This window comes from Strix uralensis, chromosome 4 (assembly GCF_047716275.1).
Source record: "Strix uralensis isolate ZFMK-TIS-50842 chromosome 4, bStrUra1, whole genome shotgun sequence".
NCBI classification, from domain to species: domain Eukaryota; kingdom Metazoa; phylum Chordata; class Aves; order Strigiformes; family Strigidae; genus Strix; species Strix uralensis.
Window position 1 is genome coordinate 31,791,104 of NC_133975.1, and position 24,000 is coordinate 31,815,103.

General features: G+C 40.4%; 1 protein-coding gene across 6 annotated transcripts in view; it reads left to right on the forward strand.

Annotated features, from left to right (window-relative positions):
* The window catches only part of CRACD (capping protein inhibiting regulator of actin dynamics), a 139,383-nt gene that overhangs the window by 96,865 nt on the left and 18,518 nt on the right, over positions 1 to 24,000 (forward strand). For 4 of the 6 annotated variants that reach the window (XM_074866250.1, XM_074866252.1, XM_074866253.1 and 1 more), the window contains exons 4-5: positions 13,834 to 13,969; positions 23,713 to 23,877. In XM_074866250.1, coding sequence (XP_074722351.1) covers positions 13,850 to 13,969; positions 23,713 to 23,877 — 285 coding nt within the window. In that variant the 5' untranslated portion in view covers positions 13,834 to 13,849. Of the gene's footprint in view, positions 1 to 13,833; positions 13,970 to 18,885; positions 18,950 to 23,712; positions 23,878 to 24,000 lie in introns of those variants that run through there. The other 2 variants (XM_074866254.1, XM_074866255.1) reach the window with 2 other exon arrangements.

Genomic DNA, 24,000 nt, shown 5'->3' on the forward strand with positions numbered 1-24,000 from the left:
GCCTGTGAAGAAGAAATGTGAGAGATTTCCTGTCTCACAAACAACTTTGCCCAGTATTAGCTCGACATTTGTCAGCATGAATTGCTATTGGGACTGGACCATGAATCACCCAGCTCTTTGCCTAGTAGATCTGTGCTAAACTGTACAGCAGTTACTACTCAGCTTCTTTTCTGCTTGTAGGAACCACATGAATAAGCAGTGTGATTCCTCCGAATGTATTAGTTCTTTGAAAATGCCTCCTTTTGGCAAGCAAAGTTGGTATTTGCTATTCAAGCTGCACTCTTGTTGCACTTGATCAGATAATTCAGAAAGATCATATAATTGCATTGTGTCACTTCCATGATTGTAGAAGTCAAAAGCATTCCCTTCCAAATATGAAGTTGGTTTCCGACAAGTTAACCAGCAGAACTTGAAAAATTATCTTTACTTGACAGTTGTCCTGACATCTTGCCAGGAAACTTCAATTCTAGAAATATAAACTGGGTATATGCGAGCTGAAGGAAAATCTTTTGGTACTTTTTGTAATACTTGCCCAGTGTCTGCACTCAAAGACAGGCTTCATGTGAGTTTAAGGCAAGTGTTTTGTACAGTTCTCATCACTAGGCTATCTAGATTAGCAAAATAAGCAATAAACTGTTTATGGACCAAAGCTGGGGCAAGGAGCATGGTGTGTTCCTAAGCTGCATCAGGAGTTTTATTGCTTGTGATGGAAAGTTCCCAGGGGGGAGGCCCCAGGGTGGCAAATGTGGATGCAGTGCCAAAGATGCAGCACAAGTCAGGTCACGCATCTGTCTGGAGCTGTGAGTTGTGTGAGTGACTGTCTCCTGGTAAGGACTAAAGTCTCCTGAATTTCTCCAGGCAGTCTGTCAGGCAGTGCCAAGAGTGAATCCTTCCATTTGAAAAGAGCAGAAAAAGGACTGGGGAGAGAGAAAAAGTGCATTTCATTGTCATTTTAAGAGGCTTTCATTTAGCAATTTGCTAAAGTTAATTTTTGTCAGAAACTGGGTGGGTTGGGCTGTTTTACTGGTGGTTTACACCTGAGTCCAAATGGCACAGACAGTCTGAAGGTGGAAAGGAGACAGTGGTTTCATACCAGCTGTTGGCTTTTATAGTGCAAATGTGGCTTCCCTCTGCTTAAGAGAGGCCAATGGCAGTGGTGGAAAGAATGACAGTGGTGAGGGTTTCCATGGGATGGGGTGCCTGCACAGCATATTTCTTGGTAGATACTTGACTGCTAGTGGCATTCCTCAAAATATTTTTTAGAGGGGAAATAATGTGATCAAGATTTGATCCATCAGTTGAGTTGTGGTATCGACAATAAATTCCAGGCAGCTGTTGTTATTTATCTAAGAGGTAGTTGACCTGTAAAGTATATATTTTAATTTTACATTAATTTTGAATTCTGTGCCTGAATGGCCACAAAGGGCACAAGCACAAATTTTCAGGCAGAGAAAGGATAGGAAGTATAGCTATTAACATGGCTAAATCACCATCTCTTTAATGAATTTAAATTTGAGAAAGAAGTCTACAGAAGGTGGAAACAAATGGTCAATTGCAGAGGTATGTAAAGGATAACGGGGAGTCATTTTAGGAATTCTTTACTGATAGGAGGAGGACTAAGCAAAGAGTTGGTCCTCTGTAAGCAAGGAGGGAATGATGGCAACAAATAATGCCAAGAAAGCCACAGTGCTTCAGTTCTAACTTTCATCTTCATACAAAAACAGGGGGGAGAAAAAAAGCAGCACTAGGTGTCCTTTTGACATTACATCTGTTTTTAGCCTAGGTGAACTTCGTTACCGTGAGTGCCGTTTATACTGGGTTTGTGCATACATGCATAGCAGGAACATCACAGCTTTGAAAGAATACATACGCCAAATAAAATGCAGGTTCTTCTGGAGGGTGCAGATTGGGACCTGTATTCTTGTGGTTAACAGAAGTTTGAGATAGGAGAGGCTTGTTCAGTGCTCAACCACCCTTTCTGTGATTGTTCCCAGCTGAGCATTTACCTCGGAAAACAAAATTATTCATCTGATTTTTCTAAACTGCGGTCAGCTTGAGAATTTCTGCAGATATTTGGAGTCTTCTACTCCTTCTATAGCAGCATATTATATGTCAGGTCTAGGATTTATTCACTATTACTCATCTCTTGTATCTCCATTTTAGTTTCTGAATATTTAATTTTCATTTTGCATTTCATGTGAATGAGAACAGCTCATCTGCATCAACTGTGGCCTTGGTTACTAACTACTGATCAATGGCATTCACTCTCGTTGTCATAGAGACTGGCCTGAAAAATAAATGTAATTATATTTTCCTCATCTCTCAAGTGACTCTTTTATTATTGCTCAGGTAATTACCTGACATGTACCTTGAAAGAATATGTGGTGATTGATCAAGTAAGGCACAAAAAAAATCCCTAATCAGGAGAAACTGCTCAGTCCCTTTCTTTCTGGACTTCTCATTGCCTTTTAAGCAATCCCAGCCCCTGCTCTGATGGCATGTTCACCTTGCAGCTCAGATTTCCAGGTCATTTCAATGGGTAATGTGCTTCACATGAAGTCTCCCATGTTACTTTGGGGAGATAGTGAAAATAGTAGGATGGATGCTAGGGTCTTCTTTTCTTAGCATTGTCCTGTACTACCTGTAAACATCCAATTTGCTGCAGATGACAATCAGCAGCAGGACACAAAGATTCATGTTCCTGCTCCAGGCCACCTCAGGGATTTCACTAAAGGCTTGACCCCAAGGTAGTGTTTTCAGCATCTCATTTAGGTGGACTCTTATAAAGCAGACATAGTTGTTGGCCCACAGTCTGTCCCAAAATTTCCAAAAGCAGCTCATGATATTTTCAAATCTTCATGAAGTGAAGTCTTGCTTTTACCTCTGACTCAAACTTGTAAGCCTAATGTATAAACTTCTAATGTCTGTGTATTGTTTTTTCTGCATGACTATTAGAGCATTTGATCTCAGGAAAATGATTCATCCAACAGTTCAGCTGTTTGGTTTCTAAATTTGTGAGCGGGGAGGAGGGAACCCAACAACCTATAAATGATAACTTGCAAGAACCTGCTTTGTTAAAATAGGAAGAGTAAGAACTTTATTTGATGTATTTGTTTATTAGCTGATAGAATATTTACACATTCATAAATACCTATGAATTGAAAGTACTGGCTAAACATGATAACAACCATACCTAGAGAGTCAAAAACTTCTGTGGTTTGGGTCCAGGGGACTGTCCTGATTACTTCTGGGACAGTTTCAGCCACTGCTTTGACACATTTCCATGGGGATGCAGCAATGGGCAGTTCTGTATGAAGCAATCTAGACCAACAGTAAAAAAAAAAAAAAAAGTGATCTGTGTACCTGCTTGGAGCTTCAAAGAGCTTCTAAGATATCTTCTCTTTGTCACATCCAGTTTTCATACACTGGGCAATTATTTTCTTTTCTTTTGCTTATTAGCCTGGTTGCTGCAATTGGCTTTTGTCAGTCTCCTAATTTCCTTTGTAAGTGTCTCATTTTGAGTGCCTTCCTGACTCCAGTGGGAGTGCCTTGGTGCAGTGGTGCTTGATGTCCACCTTCTCCTGGAGACCTCATCTTATCAGCACTCTGGTTTCAGTAAGTATCTCTTCAAGCCCAAGCAAAACAACATACGGACATTGTAAGGCTTCTAGAAAGAAAACACAGTTGGCTTTTCTTCACTTGTGTAAGCTGACACAAATCCATTTAGAGGTTTCTTATTTCTGGGTTATGAGGTGTATTGTGGGAATGAAGGGGCATTCCAGGACAGAAAAAGTGGCAAAGAACAGCTTTGCTCTCCCCAGTTCTTCGCATGTATCTTTTTATAGGATTCATTATGGGTTTTGGTGAAATTAGAGCTGTTTCACATTGTCTGTGATTTATATTGCAGCTGAACAGCACAGGACTAGGAGCCACAACCACCTTATGAGTCGCCATTTCTGATCTGTACTGAGTGACGTGTGGTCAGGGCAGAAGAGTGGGGAAAGCCATTCTGAAATAGTCCCAGGTGTCTTGACCTAACATAAGACTAACATCATGCTCACTGTTTTTGTTGATCTTACCTTTTCTTGACACTTGTGGTTGCTTGACCCTGGCTGGACACCAGGTGCCCACCAAAGCCACTCTATCACTCCCCTCCTCAACTGGACAGGAGAGAGAAAATATAACAAAAGGCTCGTGATTCGAGATAAAGGCAGGGAGAGATCACTCAGCAATTATCGTCACAGGCAAAACAGACTCAAAGTGGGGAAATTAGTTTAATTTATTACCAATGAAATCAGAGTAGGATAATGAGAAATAAAACCGAATCCTAAAAAATACCTTCTCCCTACCCCACCTTCTTCCTGGGCTTAACTTAACTTCCTATTTTCTCTACCTCCTGTCCCCCAGCAGCACAGGGGCTGGAATGGGGGTTGTGATCAGTTCATCACACATTTTCTCTGCCACTCCTTCTTCCTCAGGGGGAGGACTCCTCACACTCTTCCCCTGCTCCAGCGTGGGGTCCCTCTCACGGAAGACAGTCCTCCACAAACTTCTCTGACATGAGTCCTTCCCACAGGCTACAGTTCTTCACAAACTGCTACAGTGTGGGTCCCTTCCACAGGGTACAATCCTTCAGGAACAGACTGCTCCAGCGTGGGTCCCCCACGGGGTCACAAGTCCTGCCAGCAAACCTGCTCCAGTGTGGGCTCCTCTCTCCACGGGTCCACAGGTCCTGCCAGGAGCCTGCTCAGTGCCGGCTCTCCATGGGGTCACAGCCTCCTTCGGGCATCCACCTGTTCCGGTGTGGGGTCCTCCCCGGGCTGCAGGTGGAGATCTGCTCCACCGTTAACCCCCATGGGCTGCAGGGCACAGCCTGCCTCACCATGGGCTGCACCACGGGCTGCACGGGAATCTCTGCTCCGGTGCCTGGAGCACCTCCTCCCCCTCCTTCTTCACTGGCCTTGGTGCCTGCAGAGGTGTTTCTTACTCCTCCCTCCAGCTACAGTTGCACAGGTTTTCCTTCCCCTTCTTAAATGTTATCACAGAGGCGCTACCACCATTGCTGATGGGCTCAGCCTTGGCCAGCGGTAGGTCCATCCTGGAGCCAGCTGGCATCAGCTCTGTTGAACACAGGGGAAGCTTCTAGCAGCTTCTCACAGAAGCCCCCCTCCCCACCCCACAACCCCCACTACCAAAATCTTGCCATGCAAACCCAGTAGAGCACCTCAACTCTTGCCTTCCTCCCTCCGGTTACCAACTTGCTTAAGTTTTTGTGCTCCAGAAGCTTTCTTCCCAGGTATGTGAGCTAAGACTTTTCACTACTTGCTACAGTTTTGTCACTTACTAGAAATTTGCACTAAATTCTATCAGCTTGCCTTTTTTTTTTTTTTAAGCTTCTACTTCAGTGCAGAGATGCCTCACTATATACACTGTAGTTTGTATATGATCCTGAGAACTTTGTCTCTGCAACAGTCCCCAATGTTTTATACCAGGTCTCACTTCGTGTCTCCTTTTTAACTTGTCTTTCATCCTCAGCCCTGATCATGACTAGCTTCATTTTCACCTCAGTAATCCCAGAACTTTTTTTACTATCGTCTTCACTTCTTCCATCACATATGCTGTCTTGCTTTAGTCTCCCTGAAAGGTTAGGCTGCCTTACTGTCCACTGGTCCTCTCCCTTGCCTCCCTTTCAGATGTTTTCATTGCATTCCCTTTCCTAATCATCATATACTTCATTTCCTTTCAGATTCTGCATGGAAACTGTCTTTTTAGCAGCTGGTAAGGTCTAAGGGCTGGGCTCCTGAACCAGAGTTGTCACCTCTAGTATAATATACCATCCTATTTCCTCTTCCTTTCCTTCCTTATGAGCTAAGTGAAATCACTGTATAGCACTTATTCCTGTCAAGACTTTTCACTTTTCTATATGTTTTATCATATTTTAGAGCAAATTTTACATAACCATATGCTGCTATTAGATAGAATAGTGTAACATGCAATGGATTGCCAGGTCAAGTGTGAAAGTTGGACCATTTAGAGCCCTGTTCCTTCCACTAGTCTGCATATTTCTATGATAACTGGTGAATTGTCCACAATCCTCAAGCTATGTTAGGAATTCACTTGCAGAATTACTGGAAACCAGAGTGGTGCCTTTCTCTGCATACTGAGACTTTCCAAGATTAGATGATTTGGTGAATAATTACGTAAAATTCACGTGTCAAGAACTATCTAGTCCCAGCTCATTACCTTGTCAGACAGCAGCAAGGGCAGGGCTGCTCCCTCAGCAAAGGTGAAGGGAGCACCAAGGGGGATCCCACAGCAGGGTAGGGCCTTGTTGCCCAGGGTCCAGTCCTACAGTATCTAAGCAAGGCAAGCAGGAGAGATGCTGGGATGGTGGCTAGGTCCAACTAGGAGTACAAATTAAGGCCGTATCTGCATGATAAGGCAGGTCTGAGTCTGAACCAGGAAGTCAGTCTGTAGGTCAGGATCAGATCCACTGATCACACCACAGGTCCACAGTTGAGAAGGCAAGCCAGGAAATCAGTCTGTAAATTGAAGTCTGGATCAAGGGGCTTCATAGCCAGGTACAGTTGTGGCTGAGCTGCAGACCAGCACTCCTTCAGCATATCTCCAGCAGGGAGCAAAACCTCGACTGTGATCTTAAATAGTGCTCCTGGACCCATGTGTGTGTGGGTGGCGGCCCCAGATGATGCTGCTCAGGGATGTTAAAGCTTATTAGTGCACTCAGGGCCTTGATAATTCCCATGATTACTTTTTATGCCCTTAATTGTCATGATTTTAGTTTGATTATTAGCATAACATTACTTAAAGCTAGACTCGATCTCTACTTAAAAAAAAAAAAAAATTATGGTAAATTCATACGTTACAGATCCCCTGATGACACCAAACTGGAGCTTTGTATAAGGTAATGTTGCATGATGTCTATGAAATGAGCAGAGCTACTAATACAGAGGCTGAAAAGCAGGTCCTTGGCATCAGTGGGATGCTGGTGGGTCACAGCAATGGGACTGTGCAGTTTTCCCAGAGTTAGTGCCTTGAGGTTCAGTAGTTCCTGAAGGTGATCTGGATACATCTTTAGATTGAGCACAGGAATAATCTCTTAAGTTTACCTTATGCAAAAGAATCCTTCAACTACCCTGGTAAAAAAATCTCCCTTTTGCCTATTGAGCTTGTAAGGACCATGTTTACGGGTTTGTTAATGCAATGAAGCAACATGCTGTCTGAGCACAGTTGTAAGTCAGAGTTATGTTGCAGCATGAACAATATTCCTCATCCAGGCATGAGTTAGAACCAAAATTCACATTTCAGCATGACAGATGAAAGAGAGGACACTAAAAATACAGCACAGAATTACAATCCTTTTTCCTCTATTACAGTATTAATGCATGTCTGGAATGACTAGAAAATGCAATTTATGTTTTTCATCTCTTGCTGCCCTGGAGACATTTATTGGAGATGCAAAGAGTTGGAATTGGATTTCTTTTTTAAAACAAAACATTAAGTAAAGGCAACCTATCACTGCACTTGTCATTTCCCTGGGGCGCTGTTCTGGGAGGTGACTTTCAGATGTCTTTGAAGGGCTTGTACTAAGGATCAATACCTGGCTAAAACAAATTCATTCTGCTTTGCATGCGTTGTGAATTTTTTAGTCTTAAAAATGGCTTTATGTTAAAAAGTTGACTCTGACCTCTAATGATTACAGAATTGGTTTCTGATGGAAATCTAAAAGAGTGAAAGTCATGAGACTGGGGTTTTTTGGAGTCAGTCTCTACAAACATGAAAGAACAGAACAACTCATTCTTTCTCTTTATTTTCCAGTTTCTATTTCTAACTCTTTAATATCACAGTGGGAGGAACATTTATGACACACCGAAGAGGCAGTTGCTGGTGCAGGCTTTCTGTACTACAGTAAAGTGCTGATACAGGATTATGCAAGAGCTGAGATGTCGGCATTCCCTGCTGGCAAAATTTCCCCTTTTTAAGGACCCCACATTTGTCTTTGAGAGGAGAAATAGCTCTGCAGAAAAATGGGGTCTGAAACATAATATCCACCAGTACCAAGGTAAACTTAGCCTTGTATTCTGTGCAGTATTACCTCTACACATACTCTGATGTACTTAAGGGTGCAGTCCCGCAGCAGTATATGCTGATTGAAGTCTGGACTGCAGTTGTCTGACTCTTTCCAGGTTCATGTGAACTGTGAGCACTAAGCGAGCACAAAAGAGGTGATGGCAATACATGGGGAGGAGGATAAAGGGAGAAAGGATGTTATGCACCCAGTCCTGAGTTAGAACATCTAGAGCTGACAGAAAATTGCATCCTAAACAGATAACAATGCATAGCAGTTGATGGCTGATGGGGGTCCAAAGACCAATCTCTCTGTTTGCTGGTCTTCATGGGAGAGGAGTAAGACCATAGGCTCGGGGTGGTCCCATTCTGCTGTGAATGATTTGTTTTGCATTTCCTAGTTTCTTAGCACACACAGACAGCTCAGCCAGAATGAGTAATGGAAAGAGGAGGGGTTACTGCACAGAGGTTTTTGCAAGCCATATTCGTACATAGATACATTAGAGTTATGATACTTCCAATATCTATGTAATCTGTTTTTCCTCTGGTTTTCTGGGATTCTTCCAGAAGTCTGAAATACAACGGAAGGTGTTCTCCCTTTCCAGAATGAATTTATCAGCACCGAGTTAAACAAAAAGTCTGAGAAATGTTAATTTTGTGCAGAAGAAATCTAGTTAGGGGCAAGATGTGTTTGAGGCAACTCTTTTTACAGCTAAATGCAGTTAAACCTGGGCTAGGAGTCCATGTCTTGTCTATGGTCAAGATGTGGTGTGGTCCTCATACTCCATGTTTTGCTCTATTTCCAACCTGTTTGACACTCCTGGCTTCATTATTTGTAAAAATCCTGTGGGAAGTTTGGCTGTGCTGTACTTTTATGCTCTTGGGATACCCTCAAGATAAAGACGTATCCTGGTGCACTCTTTTTGTGCCAAAGCCCATGTGTATCAAAGAACCCGTCATACATTCTCAAAACTGTCGTAGTTCTTAAGAATTACATCCTAATAAAAGAAGGTGAAAAGTATGCTCTTAGTTTTGCTGAGAAACCAAGTATTCAGGCCTATCTTCTGGAGTCTGAAGAGGGAGACAGGTGTGGCAAAGAAAACTCTTGAGAATGAATGGAATTTAACTTTGCTTTGAGTATGAGAAAATTTGTTTTGAAAATTTCTGTATTGGAACTGAAACTTGTACATGATATTTGAGTTGCAACACATCTTCAGAGAGAACATCTTTAAGGATTTGCTAAAAGTACTTTGTATTTTGGTATAGCACATCCATAATTCATTTAATTTAGGTTTCTGGAAGTGAGTCAGATTGTGATTCAGTTATTTTCAGCACAAACAGCCTCTGAAGTGTCATCATCAGTATTATCAACAGAAGTGCTCATAAACTGATACCACTGTTTTCCCACATCTCTTGGAAGTGATATGGCAGTTTGAAACTGTAATACCTTCAACCATGGCTATGACTGTAGCCCAGGTCTCTGACATACCGTGAATCTATCGAAAGCCATTCCTGATGTCAGCATACCTTTTAATTGAGGGGAGAGCTTTCTGAAGCACAGTCTGTAGATGTGGGTTGTGAGGATGTTATTGTGTAAAGGCTTCTGAGAAAAACCTCAGAGGTGGGAATGGTGATAGCAGTGAAGGAAACTCAATTATTCATACTGTATTATGACTTAAAAGAAATTCAGTCTTTCCAAAAGTAGAACATGAGGAGAGTGAAAAAAGAGGTGCAAGAAGGACCTTTATGACATAATCTTTCAAACTCACAGCTGGGAAGATTTGAAAGGATTGTGGGCTCCAAGTGAGTAGGATAAGAGACCTTTTAGAAAGTTCAAGTTGCCTGGAAATCACCTTAGATGTTCTTTAAACTCACCCGTAAAAGAAACTAGGTTACTACAATGTGTGAATAAGTTTTTACCAATGTACTTTAGCCTACATAGATATTTAAGCAAAATTCTTAAAACATTTTTAGCAGTTATTGGACGTGTGGCTAGGAAAATTGTTCAGTCACACAGTTCTGAAATATCCAGAATATCTACAAAGCATTTGGAGGGGATACAGTAGAGAGAAGTCTTGAGTTAATTCACTGCGGGATTTCTTGTGACTGTTTCCATGTGTTCTGACAATTTGGAGTATGTCTGTTTTGGTAGCAAGTTAATAAGAACACAAAAACAGAAAAAAGCTTTCAAAGCTTTTCTTTTTCTTCTCAGTGCTTGCCAGGCCACACCTGGAATACTGTGTTCATCTTTGGTTCCAGCTATACAAAAAGATGTGGACAGGCTGGAGAGGGTCCAGAGGAGGGCCACAGAGATGATTAAAGGACTGGGAAGCCTGTCATAGGAGGAAAGGCTGAGAGAATTGGGCTTGTTCAGCCTTGAGAAGAGAAAGCCTAAGGGGAGGCCTTATCACCATGTTTCAGTATTTAAAGAGTGGATACAAAGATGATGGAGACTCCCTTTTTACAAGGAGTCACATGGAAAAGCCGAGGGGTAATGGGTACAAGTTACTCCTGGGGAGATTCCAACTGGACACAAGAGGAAAATTTTTCACAATGAGAACAATCAGCCACTGGAATAATCTCCCCAGAGAAGTGGTGGATTCCCCAACATTGGACCCTTTCAAGGTTCAGCTGGACGGGGTGCTGGGCCATCTTGTCTAGACTGTGCTTTTGCCAAGAAAGGTTGGACCAGATAATCCTTGAGGTCCCTTCCAACCTGGTATTCTATGATTGAAATATGTTTGGCTTCAGCTCTGTGAAAGAAAAATGTGCGATGCCACGTAATGAGTGAGTGCCTAAACTGAAAGCAGTTGGCATATGGGAGAATGTCAGAGAGAGACGTTGTATGTGCTTAGCATGGTCCTAACCTGCCCTTGGTACCATTGTGGGCACTTATCAAAGACAGGTTTGGACTTTCAGTGGTGATGTACTTATGATTGCAGGTCACATGAAGCTCCCAAGGTATTTCACATGACCCGGTGTCCCAAAGGAAGCTTTAGATGACATTTTAACAAGTCTGATCACACTAGCCATAAACCTAAAACCGCACATAGCCAAATGCTGTTGTGCTGTGCATCTCCGTCAGGAGAGTCATTGGATTAGCTCACAGGCAGTTGGTGAGACTAGATCACTAAAGGTATCCTCAGCTCTGTAGCGGGATGGGGAAGATCTTCATCTGCAGCCATGTCCTAGGCTGTCCACCAGCACTGACCTCAGCAGTTGCTCTTTTCTTCCAATTCAGGGACTCGGATTATTGGGTAGTTCCTGCTGCCAGAGCATCCCCGCTGCTGGTCAGCTAAAGTTTTGGGGTTTGAACTGCTAGCAAACCCTGTTCAGTTCAAAACCTGCAGGTTGGCTGTTCCCAACTTAAATATTAACAGATTCATTAGTAAGGTCACAAACAACTTGCAAACAAGTCACTGAACTCTTTGGTGACTGCATTGCAACCCTCGCCTACTAATTAGTTGTAACAAACAATAGGGATAAACATGAGCTGTCTAATTTTAAGTATGAGAACGCCAACCCACTGGACATAAAAGGGGAGAATGGTGTCATATGCACGGTGAATAGCAGTGAGACAAAGCCACAAGTAGCTGAGCCACAGCATTGCTGGAAAAATCTTTGAGAGGATCCTCTCTGGAGCACAATGTGACCTGGATTATGCATCCTCAGCAGATCTCTCAGCTCAAAGGTAAATAGTAAACAACAAATTCCCAGTGGCCTTGCCTTCTGCACTTGCAACAGTTTCACATATTGAACCATGCAAATGCAGGAGGGGTTGGCATGTGCTGGTTTGCCAAATTTTGCATGTTCCCTTCAGTTTTGGTTGTGAATACAGACTTTTTTCCCCCCTTGTTGAATGCAATGCTGGAGCTTTCAGTTCAAACAGACCTACATGGTTATATGAAAAAAGCCAACTTTCACTCAACTTCATTCAAGCCACCATTTTGCAAGACAGGCCTGCTAGGAAATTGTCCCCGTTTAAGGGGCATTTCTCAAGCTGTGGTTCATGGGCTGATTCCTGGATGGCCAAGGAAAGTAGATATATTCCAGTGCCATGCAATTTTACCACAGCTCTGTGTACAGGCTGAGTCATGACAATTCAGTATAGAAACCTTTTTAGAAGAGGATTTAAAAATAAACCTTTATGGTTTCTCTAATAAGAGGTTTCTAAAAGAGGTACCTTTAGCAGCCAAAGGCAATCCAGTTGTGGTTTTTATTTAAAAAAAAAAAAATCTAAAATAGAATATAGCATCAGTTAAATGTTCCTCTTTTTTGATGACTAAAAATGCTGTGAAATATTGACCAGCTCTTTGCTTGATTGTGTGCTGGTTTGTTTCAAATGAAGCATGTTGTTCAAATATTAATTCTGGATGAAAAAATATTTTTTCAGTTAGTCTGTGATTGCATGGAGGATGAAATGAGACAGTTGTGTGTCTTCTTCCCAAAAGCTTGGATTGATTATTTTATGAGTGCAGATGTATTTTATATATAAGCTAGAAAGAGGGAGAGGTTGTGGGGGGCTTTTTTTCCTATTATTTTCTGGTTACCTGTAAGATATTTAGTTATAAAAGTCAAGGATAGCCTGTCTTTAATCAGTTATAAAGGTTAATGTAACCCTACATAACATTATTCCTCAGTAAGAAAAGATCATTGTTTTTATTTGAAAAGATCATGTTCATACTGTGGGAAAAAATTAGATGAAAACGTAATATGCTTATTCCAAACATTTTTTTTTTTCCCAAGGTTGAATAGAAGTATCTTGAACACCTTATAAACATTTAGCACATTTTAAAAGGGAGAAACAGATAATACATTGATTTTCTTAAATATGTGAGGCTTTAATTTTTGTTCTTTTACTTACCCCTCTTTCTGGAAGTATCATCTTCCTTGGTTTTGCTGAAGTATTTGTTTATAATGTTTTTACTGCATCTAGAAGTTTGTGATGGTTAGATTGGTATGGAAAGTATCCATTTCCTTTCTCCAGATTGTTTGTTTACTGAAGCTATAAATGGGTTTCATAAGAGTTGCCAATAGGTTATTAAAAGAAGAGATTGAAGACCTCTCAATTGTTCAGTTTTCTTCTACTGTGGCTTTTATCATGTTTGTATTTTACTGGCTTTCCACTCACCATGAAATACTCTAGGCGAGACAAAACATGACTTTCAAACATTTTTCCCCCCAAATGCCCCCAAAACCCCAAAGTAACAACCCACACACCTTTTTTTTTTTTTTTAATTCTCAGTTTTCTTGATGACCCTTTAAAATTTCCAGTAAATTAAACTACTTTTTGTTTAATCCCTTTGCCTTTGGATTTAGAGCAGGGCCATATAACTGGGTCATTCATGACATGCTCTCTTCCTTGGCATCCCTGGGACTAAGCACAAATACCAGCTTTCTTAAATATGCAGTCTGGCAATGTATGCGTTATTATCATCTACTCTGTATCCTAAAAGTAACATTTACATTTGAGATTTCTAAGGAAAATTGATTGAACTTCTCAACATGCCTATTAAAAACATCCCACTCTGTGTCCTTTCAAGGAGGAAAACTGTCTGTGCAGGAATCATGTACCTACATTTAACTTTTGATAACAGAACATCTTTGGATACCTCTCTCTGAGAATGTTCAAAGCTTTTATGTAGAAGGGCAAGAGGGAGGGAAAATCCATACAGCAGGGCAGCTATGATATGAAGTGTCACTCTCATAAATTAATTGCTGTGCTTATTTTTTAACTGTTTTTTCCAGGTCCTCCCATTATTCTATGGGCAGTCGAGCTTTTTCCCATGACAGTATTTTTATACCTGATGGGAGAACAGAGAGTGAACAGGCCATCCAAGCAATGTCACAGGAGAACGTTTTAGGAAAAGTTAAAACTCTTCAGGTAAGAAATTGTAAGTGGGAAAAATATTTAAAATGTGATAGAAAATGGTCTCCAGAATGTGTTAAATGTGGATGAAGGTGAATTGCTTTTTCAGTACCCTTGGGGCAATTTCTTAGCCATGTAAGTTATCTACCCAAAAGTCATGTAAATAATTTGGATAATCTGCAGAAGATCTAGGTTTTGGTCTTGAAAGGTATGGCAGTGATGCTGCAAGCAAATCTGCAGCAATGTCTGCATCTTGTGGGACTCATTTGAATGGAACTCATGGTTTTGGCATGTCCAGATCTGTATGCCTAAGACCTACAGATGTGGTACTGAGTGAAAAAATGAGGGTGGTGTTGGTGGCAGGGAATGGCACGCAGAGTGAGACTTCTGCGCAAAGCTGATTTAATTATCCTTGTATATGTATTACATTTTTTTTCTCCTCCTTTTTCTCCCTTTCAGTGGTTCTCATGAAAGGTGGATATGTTTCTCTCCAAAGCAAACAGCACATAAGTAACTGCATAAACAACACATTTGGGTATTTCCTTCTAAAGAGCTTTACACGACCTGTTTTCCCTTCTTTTCCAGAACTCTGTCCCATTAGTGCTCTAACTAATTTTTTGCTTTACTCTTGTACATCTGTAAGATTACCAGCTCTATGCTTTTCTAGACCTTGAAAGAGCTGTCCTTCAGAAGCATGTTTCAGTTTATTGCTCAGGATGCTGACATGTCCTGTCAAAATGCTGATAAATTTTTAATGCTGTGCAAGTGCCATTACCCTGTAGCTAACTACCATTGATATTTTTTACCTCCAAAGTCTACCCATGGTCCATCTTTTCTGGTGAGTGAGAGAGATCATGCACGGTAGACAGATCCAGCCCTTCAGGATGAAATTGTTCCTTTTTCCTGCCCAGTGCTGTCAGCAGACAGAGCACTTGAACAGCGTTGGCTGTGCTTTACTGTGGATGAACTTTGAAGTAGAAAACACACTAGGACAGCTCCAATTTCTCTGTGCTGGTTTTTCAGCTAAAATTTCCCAGGGTCAGGTAGATTCAATGCATGCTACTTTTCAGGCTAGAAACCATTCTATTTTAAATGACTGCTGACTCTGGGCAAAGACACAAGCAGGTTGGACCTGTCTTGCAGAATGCTTGAGTGTCCTTTGGCTACAAAGCTCACTGACTTGTGCAAGGAGGTTTGCCCTCCCTATCTGTTGGATCTATTGTCTTGGCTTCAGTATGTTAGACTTTCTCTGAATAACTTTTTACTTTGTATGAGTGGCTTCTCCCATTTCCAGACTCGCCTTAAAATTTCTGATGGAAATTATTGCCTTCACTAAACTCAGACATGATAAAAAGTACAGTTACTGCAGTTGCTAACAGTCATCTTCACTAAGCAAGTGGTAACTCAAGAAAATTAAAGCAAAAATAGCCACCCTTGAAAGTCACAAAATAAATAGCCAGTGATACGCTCTTGCTCGTGTGAACTTTGCATAAGCATGAACTTTTTTTGGTGTGGGTACTTGCATGTATTTTTAGGGGGAGTGTTGTTTCAGCTGCTTGATGTCAAAACTGTGCTTACCTTTTTATTTAAAATTGAAGGACAGTAGTTTGTTTTTATCATTTTAATATAGCTGCAACCCAGCCTGTAACAACATCTCAGATTCATCTTTTCCCACTCTACTGATGATGGTGATATCCAGAGCAACTCATTCAATCAGAAAGGAAATGCATGATAGATTGCAAATGACAGTTTTAACTATTTACATGTTTACACAGGAGTTACATATTCATCTAAATGTCCATGGATTTTTTTAATAACTCCATGGGAAGAATCCTTATAACAAGCCCAGGGACCACCTCTTATATCAGCAAAACCTGCTGCCCAGCACATAATTGTCCCCATTTCTTTAGCCACGATTTCTGCAACTTTTCTCTACGTTTAAGGACAAGAGCATGACAAAATCCCATTGCACATTTTTAGGTTGACCTTCAGGTTGAGTCCCAGGTCTGATCAGTTATTTGGAGTATCATTCATGTCTGAAATTTTTATGCATTCCATACCCCATCCTTTTTTCTGCTGTAGTATTCTAAAAGGAGACTGTGTTTGCTGTGTGATTTTGCAGTCATAGCAACACTGATACTCAGTCTCCACTTATCAGAAGTTTGTATCTACTTTGAAGTCCCTTTCTGCAAGCTCACTCCCACTGGGAATGTCTGTATTTCTTCAAGTGGTGGAACAAGAGGAGACAGTCAACTCTTCTAAAGAGTGTTCCACTCCTTAAAACCAATTCTGTCGCCAGCTCCCAGTCCCATGCCATTGCTACACTACCAACGTTACTGTGGTTTTGCCCAGGCTTGCATGTCACGGTGGAAGCACAGCATTTCTAGTTTCCATTTGCCTGGCAAGATGATCCTCAGTAAAAAAGTGTTGCCAGGATTCAGTGCTCTGAGCTGGCTCTGAACTTGCTGTATTCCAAATGGAGATCAAAAGCTCTGCAGATTTTAACCTTTTTCAGTATTTTTTGGAGGGTGGTACAGTGAACATTCCTGGAAAACTTAAATTGGTTTTGGAAGAGGCACCATGCTTACAAGCCCAACTGATAGCATGGTGAAAAGGGTTTTGAAATCAGAATAGAAATGCAAGCCATTTAATACTGATGGTGCTGAATCTCATTCTGCTGACCACCAAAGTGTTTCCCCCTTCTCACCTTGCATTTCTGCTGACTTTGGAGTGTTGACGAACTCATAAAAAATGTTGTGTAACGGTGGAAAACTCTAGCAGTCTGGGCAGCTGGCCAGCATATGCACTGGTTCAGCTTCTTATTGTAGGAATTCTCTCAGATTATGTGTGCAAAGTAAATTAGTTCTTTCTGGAATTGCTTTCATTTCTTTTTATTGATTTTCAGATTGGCAGTATTCATCTTATTAGGCTTTCTCTAAATGGATTTGGTCATGTTCAAAGGTTTTAGCTTGTGCTAAAAGTCAGGCTGAGAAAAAAATGACTTCTTAACCTGCAATAGCCTTTGTGTATCCTGAAGTTATTTTGTGTTAGCTCAAGCCATCTGGTCTTTTAAAAGCAATCCTTTCCTTGTCCTTTGGATCTGCTGAGATTTATCATTATCTAGTTTTTAAGATCCAGTGTAGAAAGCCAACCTGAACCTCCTTCCGCAAAGAGACAGTACCCAGGCACTGGTACTCTTAATGCTGGACTCATTTAGTTTCTCAGGATCTGGTTCTTTACTTCTCATACAAGACTCTGAATGAGACACAAGGAATGTTAAAATCTAAGTCTAGCTGTGTGTCAGAACAAACCTACAAGAAACTCTGGGAGCTTGTTTTTATATCCTTCCCTTTTATAGGTTAGTGGGGGATTTTTTTCTTGCATCAAAGTGTGTTAGATCCACTTCCTCATGTGTTGCAGCAGTGACTCTTCTTCCTACTACTGATATTTGCCAGAAATGGTCAGCAAATGAGCAGAAGACAGTTTTTGTTTCAGGCCCAGAAAAACTGTAGCAAGTAAAATGGAAACTTGTTTTGAGCATTAGTATCTTGATGCGTCTAAGCCATTACCTCGCTTTTGCTGTGACAATACCATGGTGTGGCACTGCTGCAGCCTCTGGAGGCCTTTTGCGTTCACTGAAAGTATCTCAGGTCACCTGGCATCCATGAGGCTGTGGCAGTCAGCTGCAAGAAGTATTGAAGGTTGACTATGGCGTATGGCTTATTGCATTTAGGAATTACTGGACTACAACTTTTCTGTTTCATGTGGCCACGTGGTTTAAAACAAACAAACAAACTCTTTGCTCTGTAAATTTGTAAAACACCCATTTATTACACAGATATTAATTATGATAAAACATGTCTTGGGAATCCAGAATTCTTGGTCAAATTCTAAAGGACCAGTTTTTAAATTCACATTTCCCTGGCTTTGTAATGATGAATGTCCCAAATAATTTTCTTCCTGTCAGACCTAATGACTGTTCAGTTTTGGATCCCATTTCTTTTAGACATTAACATATCTTAGCTAATGATCAAGCCGGTGCTTCACCTACTATGCGTTGCACATCTGTATTCTAACAGCCATTCCCATTGTTGTTTCTGTTTGATATGGCCCAGATCTCAACAAGGCTACAAAGTCGTTTGCTAAACCTCAAAGCTGTTATCTTTTAACTTGATGCTCTCTATTTTATAGAATTGGGAGTGAATTTTCACTGCATGATTGCCCAACTTTGTATTTCTTACAATTCATTTCTTTGTTGCCAATATTTTCTAGTGCCACTGCAGCCTGATTGTTTTCTTCTCATTTGATAACTGTTTTCACTTTATAAACTGAATTTATCATTTTTTTCTTAATCATTCTAGCATTTCTGGGGCACATCCCCTTTTTCCTATGATCATATTAAGCTCCGGAAATTTGCTTCCATTTTCCTCTGCTTTGTTTTTGGTACTCTGGAAGGAGAGGCTCAGGTGACAAATACCACAGATTCTGTAAGTATCTTCAGGCTTCTCCAGAAAGTCTTGCTCTTAACATGTGAGCATCTGTAAGTGGTCCATTGCCACTGTATGCCAAAATCTTCCTTTGCATCTGGATTTGCTGCAAATACATATGTCTAGAGATCCATATACAGTTTGCTCTTCACCATTGTTCTATTTTGGACTCTCCCAAAATCTTTCCTGAAGTGTAATGCCCCAAACCACAAGACACTCCAGCAATGGAGAATGGAACAGTTCCCTCCCTGCATCTTATATCCAAAACACCTGTGGTAATACTTCTTATTTTTCTCCTTTTCGGTAGGTTTACATGTTAATTTTGCATCTAGTTTACTTTCTAAAACCTCCAGCTATACCAGTATAACTTCTCACATGATGCTTTCCAGTTTATTCTCTTTGATTTTAAAAAAAATGCTTATGTGAGGTGTTTTGCATGTTTAGATATGCTGCAGATTTTCCTGTTTGGATAAAGAAGTGGACTCGCTTCCATAGAAAGAACAATTAGGTAAACTGTCTTTTCAGCCTAGAAAAGAAATGTTAAGAGAGAGAGTATGATAGAGATGCATGAAATCATGAATGGAATTGAGAAAATGAATAGAGGAAATTATTCAGTCTTTCACAGCATGAGAACACATGAGCATCAGTTGAAACTAGTAACACTTTCAAACCAAAGCAAATATTTATTTATGCATAGTTGGACTATAGAACTCATTGTCATACAGCACTGATATTCCTGAAATATTTATAAAAGTTCAAAGAGCAATGAAACAAATCCGTAAAAGAAAAGTTCCCAACTGACTATTTACACCAAAAGAGTATTTACAAGGAAAATCTCAGTACTGGCTTGCTCTGTTCTTATATATTCCTAAGGCATTTGATTTTTGGGTCACTGTGAGAGACTGTACAGGACCACGTGGAATTTCAACAATATGGCTCTTCTTAGGACAAGTACTGCTGATTAAGTCATTATTTCACAATTATATATAACTAGAAAACATAATTTCATTTATTTATAAATCTGGACATTGCAAAAAAATATTAAAATAGGTATTTGAGTTAAAGGCAAAATATCACCAACATTTCTTGTAAGATTTGTTTGAGTGGAATCAGCTGAAATAGTACACTCTGTTTTAAGGATTTTTAACTGAACAGAGTAAGCAGCTCACTGGATCCAGTTTTGGATTCACTCCAGGCACAGAGCCATAAGAATGATGTGGTTTCGGGGAGCTGAATCCAACATGCATGCAAGCAGGCATGTACACAGAAGAAGAGCCAAATTGGAGTGAAAGAGGAGATGTACAGCCTGATCTGGGCTCTCTGCCAGTTAATGTGGAAAGTTTGTTCTGTGGCATTTCCTATGCAAACACAAAGAGTGCTTTGAAAGTCTAAGCTTTTTAATTTGCTGCAGGTGCCAACCAACGCAGAGCAATTTAACTTAGGAGTTTTATTTCTGAAGTTACTAGTGGTAAGATGGTGTAAAGATGTCAGTTAAATAGTATCACATTTTAGCAAATTATTTTGCATGAAATAAAAGTGGGCCTGTGTCATGGTCCAGTTACTGAGGAAGGTTTTAAAAATCGAATGAGTGCAAATTTTTTTTTTTCTAAATTCCCAATATTTCTTTGCCTTTATTAGCTGTGCAGCCTTGCCCCTCACCTCGCACTGAATGGCACCACACCAATAGCCACCTGGGTTGGGTGTGAATAGACAAACTCTCATGCACCTGTTGAATCTTACAGAAAAAAAATTTGGAGATGAGGTAAACCTGGTCTGGAGCCCAGCTTGATGATCCCATTCTGAAGCTCCCCTGTGTATCTGTGGTCGCTCTAGCTGCTGTTTCATGGTGTAATTGTCACGTGGTAGCTGTGCGGTTTTGGTGCTGAGAACAGTTTCTAAGGCCTGTGGAAATACCTGTCCACTGGCTGCAAACTGAGGGACTAGGAAAGCCCATTGGAGTTGATAAGGCTGGAAGTGGAAGGTGCAGACAGGAAATGTTAATCTCTTTCCTTCTGCTTCTAGCTGACAGCTAGATTTCAGAGCAGGACAGTGATTTGTGTCTGCGAAATGACAAGTCTTCTTGCACAAATCAAAAGAGACCAGGGTCATTTAACTGAGACCAATATGCATCTATGGAGATTTCCAAAAGGGTATTTAAACACATGACTGCTCAATGGCAGAAGAACAAAATGTCATGCCTGCAGCTTCTAATGACTGGCGTTGCAAATAATCCTCCTTAGGCAACCATCATCCACATACCATCAGCACAGGGAGTTCTCAAGTACAGAGGATTTATAGTTTTGTGTTCAAAAATTAATGTCTAACTGAAACTTTTGAGACATTTAAAGCAGGTGCTCCTTTTCAGGGAATATGGTTTCTTCTCAATGGCCTTGCAGCTTAAATTCATGTATCTCTTCATCTCTGGGTTGGACTATCTGTGTGTGTTCTTCCAAGTAAAAGTTGTGGGGTTTTTTCATTTCTTTCAGGGGTGATGCATTTTTAGGGTTTTTATGATTGACCAGATAGAGAATCTATCTGTGTGAATTTTTCTGAGAGAGGATAATTTCACTGTAGTTAAATTATAAGCACATTTTTAAAAAGAACAAGGAGCAGGTTTAACATTGCTCTTTGAAAGCAATAAGAATAAATTTGCTCGGTGGTACCAATAAGATATTTGAGATTTTGACATTTGGTGTTCAGCATCAGCTTTGGAGATTAGAGTGCACTGAAAGAAATTGGTCGGTGGAGAATTATTGGTGAAGAAGCTAAATTTTTTCCAAAAAGGCCAATAAATAAATAATACAGAGAAGAGCCTTCTATCCTGGAAGGAACATGAGGTCTACTAGAGTTTCTTCTTCAATCTTCAAACTAATTTATGCAAGTCTGAGCAAATAAACTTTAAAAACTTTTAAGTAATTTTAAAAAAATACCCGTGTTCAGTCCATAAATATTGAGGATAATCTATTTCCTAGAAATATCAGGAAAATTACATTTTAAACTTTTGTATACACAAATACACATTTTTACAGCACAGTCCTTAAGCATCCTTGATGACAATTAAAAAGGCCATTCTTTTCAAGCACAGATCATTCTCCACAGTAGCTCCATCACCACACAGCTCCCACCTTGCATCGCGCACACACACTAGATCAAGAACTTGATCAGAATAACACACCATGCGTTCCTGCTAAACACACTGCAAGCAATATGTACATGCAAGCATGTTCTCACCATGGAACAGATGCACAAATCCTTAGTTTCTTGGGTCATTGCTCAGGTAGTGCCGATGGTTCCAGCTTTCTGCCTGGGAGAACTATTTGTCTAGGAATATGACTTTAAGAAGAAGAAAGGAGCAGCCTCAACTTAGAAAACACGTTATCAAATTAAGGAGCTTTCTGAAATAGTTTTCTACTAGCATCACAGGACCTGCAGGAATAGAGTGGAATTACAGCCTTCACACTATCTAATACAGACCCAGTTGCTCTCTCCAGCTCCCATTTACAGAATTGAAGCATATAAGATTTCAAGGCAAAGAGTTGCACTGCTAACATGAAAGCCTGGGAGGACTTGATGGAACCTTTGCTTTTAGACTATGCGTGCACTGCCAGGAATCTAGGCGGGAATAAAACTCTGCCATTCAGAACTGCCCACAATGCCAAAATGATGTACTGGATTAATTTCATTACTTTCTGCCAAAATCCAAATAGGCATAAATAATGTGTAACTCGATGACAAGACTGAGAAAACTATTCTAATTCAATAACCTGATTATGAGGAGTATCTTCATGTACTTTTTGTCTTAATAGTTCAATACAGAAATCTGGTAATGTTTTAGGGTAATGTATAAACTTTATTTAAGAATCTAGTCCACTGGGCAACGATAGCAAGTGAGATTGACTTGACCTGAATCTTTTAGAGGTCCATCTGCTGCTACTAGAGCATATTTTCCCCTGCTGACTGCTCACCTAAGCCTGTGCTACAGGTAAAAAAATAAATCTTTGTTTTACATGCTTTCTACGCCAATCTTCTGCAGTTCTCAGCAGCAAACTCATATCGGGGATCCATGTATGTACATGATATTTCCACTGAACAGAAGCTGCACAGTTTGATTGAGTATCACTGAGTTGCAGATGTTCATAGTAATGCAAGACAGAAATGGGAGATCTCCTTTGGAGAATTTTCTGTGCTTGAAAGACAGTAAAGAAGGAAAATAACTCCATGGTCTCTCCCTTCCTAACTGAGAATGATTCCCTGAAATATTTCAGGAAGAAAATCTATCAATAAATGTTCCTTACTCCATTTTCTCCTTCTCAAGAATTTCTTTTGACTCTTTTGCTAAAACTTCACTTTCAAAGACTGTATGGTGTGTGTCTCTGCAGTAGCCAGGGCTTTAATTTCTGTAATTCACCCTGCCAGAGGGCAGATATTATATGCTACTTATTTTACTCATCTTGCACTTGATATAATTCAAGAGAACTTTCTTGTAACCCTTGAGAGAAGATTACTTCAACAAGGAAAATAAATGGTGGGAAAGCTCATTTATGCATTCATCTACTGCATGTCCCCTGCATAAACCTCTTTCTGCAAAAGTGGCAATGTGGAAGTGCGCCTTAGCATGAGCAGACATGAGTTTGTGTATTGTTCCTATGAGATCAACCATCTAAAAGAAGCTGGATTTCCCCTCCTTTGAGAATTTGTCTCCTCTAAGTCAGAGTTATGCCAAACCCTTAACATTTAAAACTTAGGACTAAATATTACAGTAAGGATATCTTCAAGAACTACAGATGCATGAGAAACAGGGTGTGGGGGCTGGAGAAGAAACAGGTTGCCTTTTGGAGCAGTTTCAGTTTCTCAGTGTATGCTTGGCTCATAATCTTACTTCTTTGCAACAGTAAGGCTTCATAATTAGCTTTTATAAACAGAGTCTTAACCTAGGACATAGATTGAAAAAAAAGAGAAGGAATGTTTCAAAATTCACAGTAAGTTTGCAAAAGTTGGCAACATTGACAAGAACTCAAGTTGATCATCCAAAATCAGAAATCATTCAGTAAATTCTGGACCTTGGTCACTTTGTGGGGAGAAAGAAGAGGGAATGCCCACCATGTTGCAGCAATGTAAGCCTCAAGTTGATTTTTTTTGTCCAGAGTCAGAAGTTGCCCTGACTGTTTCTGTGCAGCTTTCAGTTGGAGAAGGGGCATGTGCTAGACTTGGCTTGTTTTGCTCATAATATAAATACCTTTTTTTTTTGTTTTTTCTTTTCTTGTTTTTCAGCAACAGTTGGCCAAGAATATAAAATTTGGGCAGCCTCCACAAATGACAATTTCTGTGAGGACAATGGGGGAGGCAAACGCTAGTATAGAAGAGGATGTATTGCTCAGTAGCCCCATGGAAACTGAGACTCAGCAAGACACAGTGATCTCAGACAGTGGTAATAAAGTAAGCACTTTAAATTGACGTATTCATGGCTTTATAGAAGTACTAAAACAGTAAAGTTCACTAGGGCATAGCAGTTGTTTCCACTGAGGTGTAGCTGAGCTCAGCAGGCTGTTTTATGTGGGT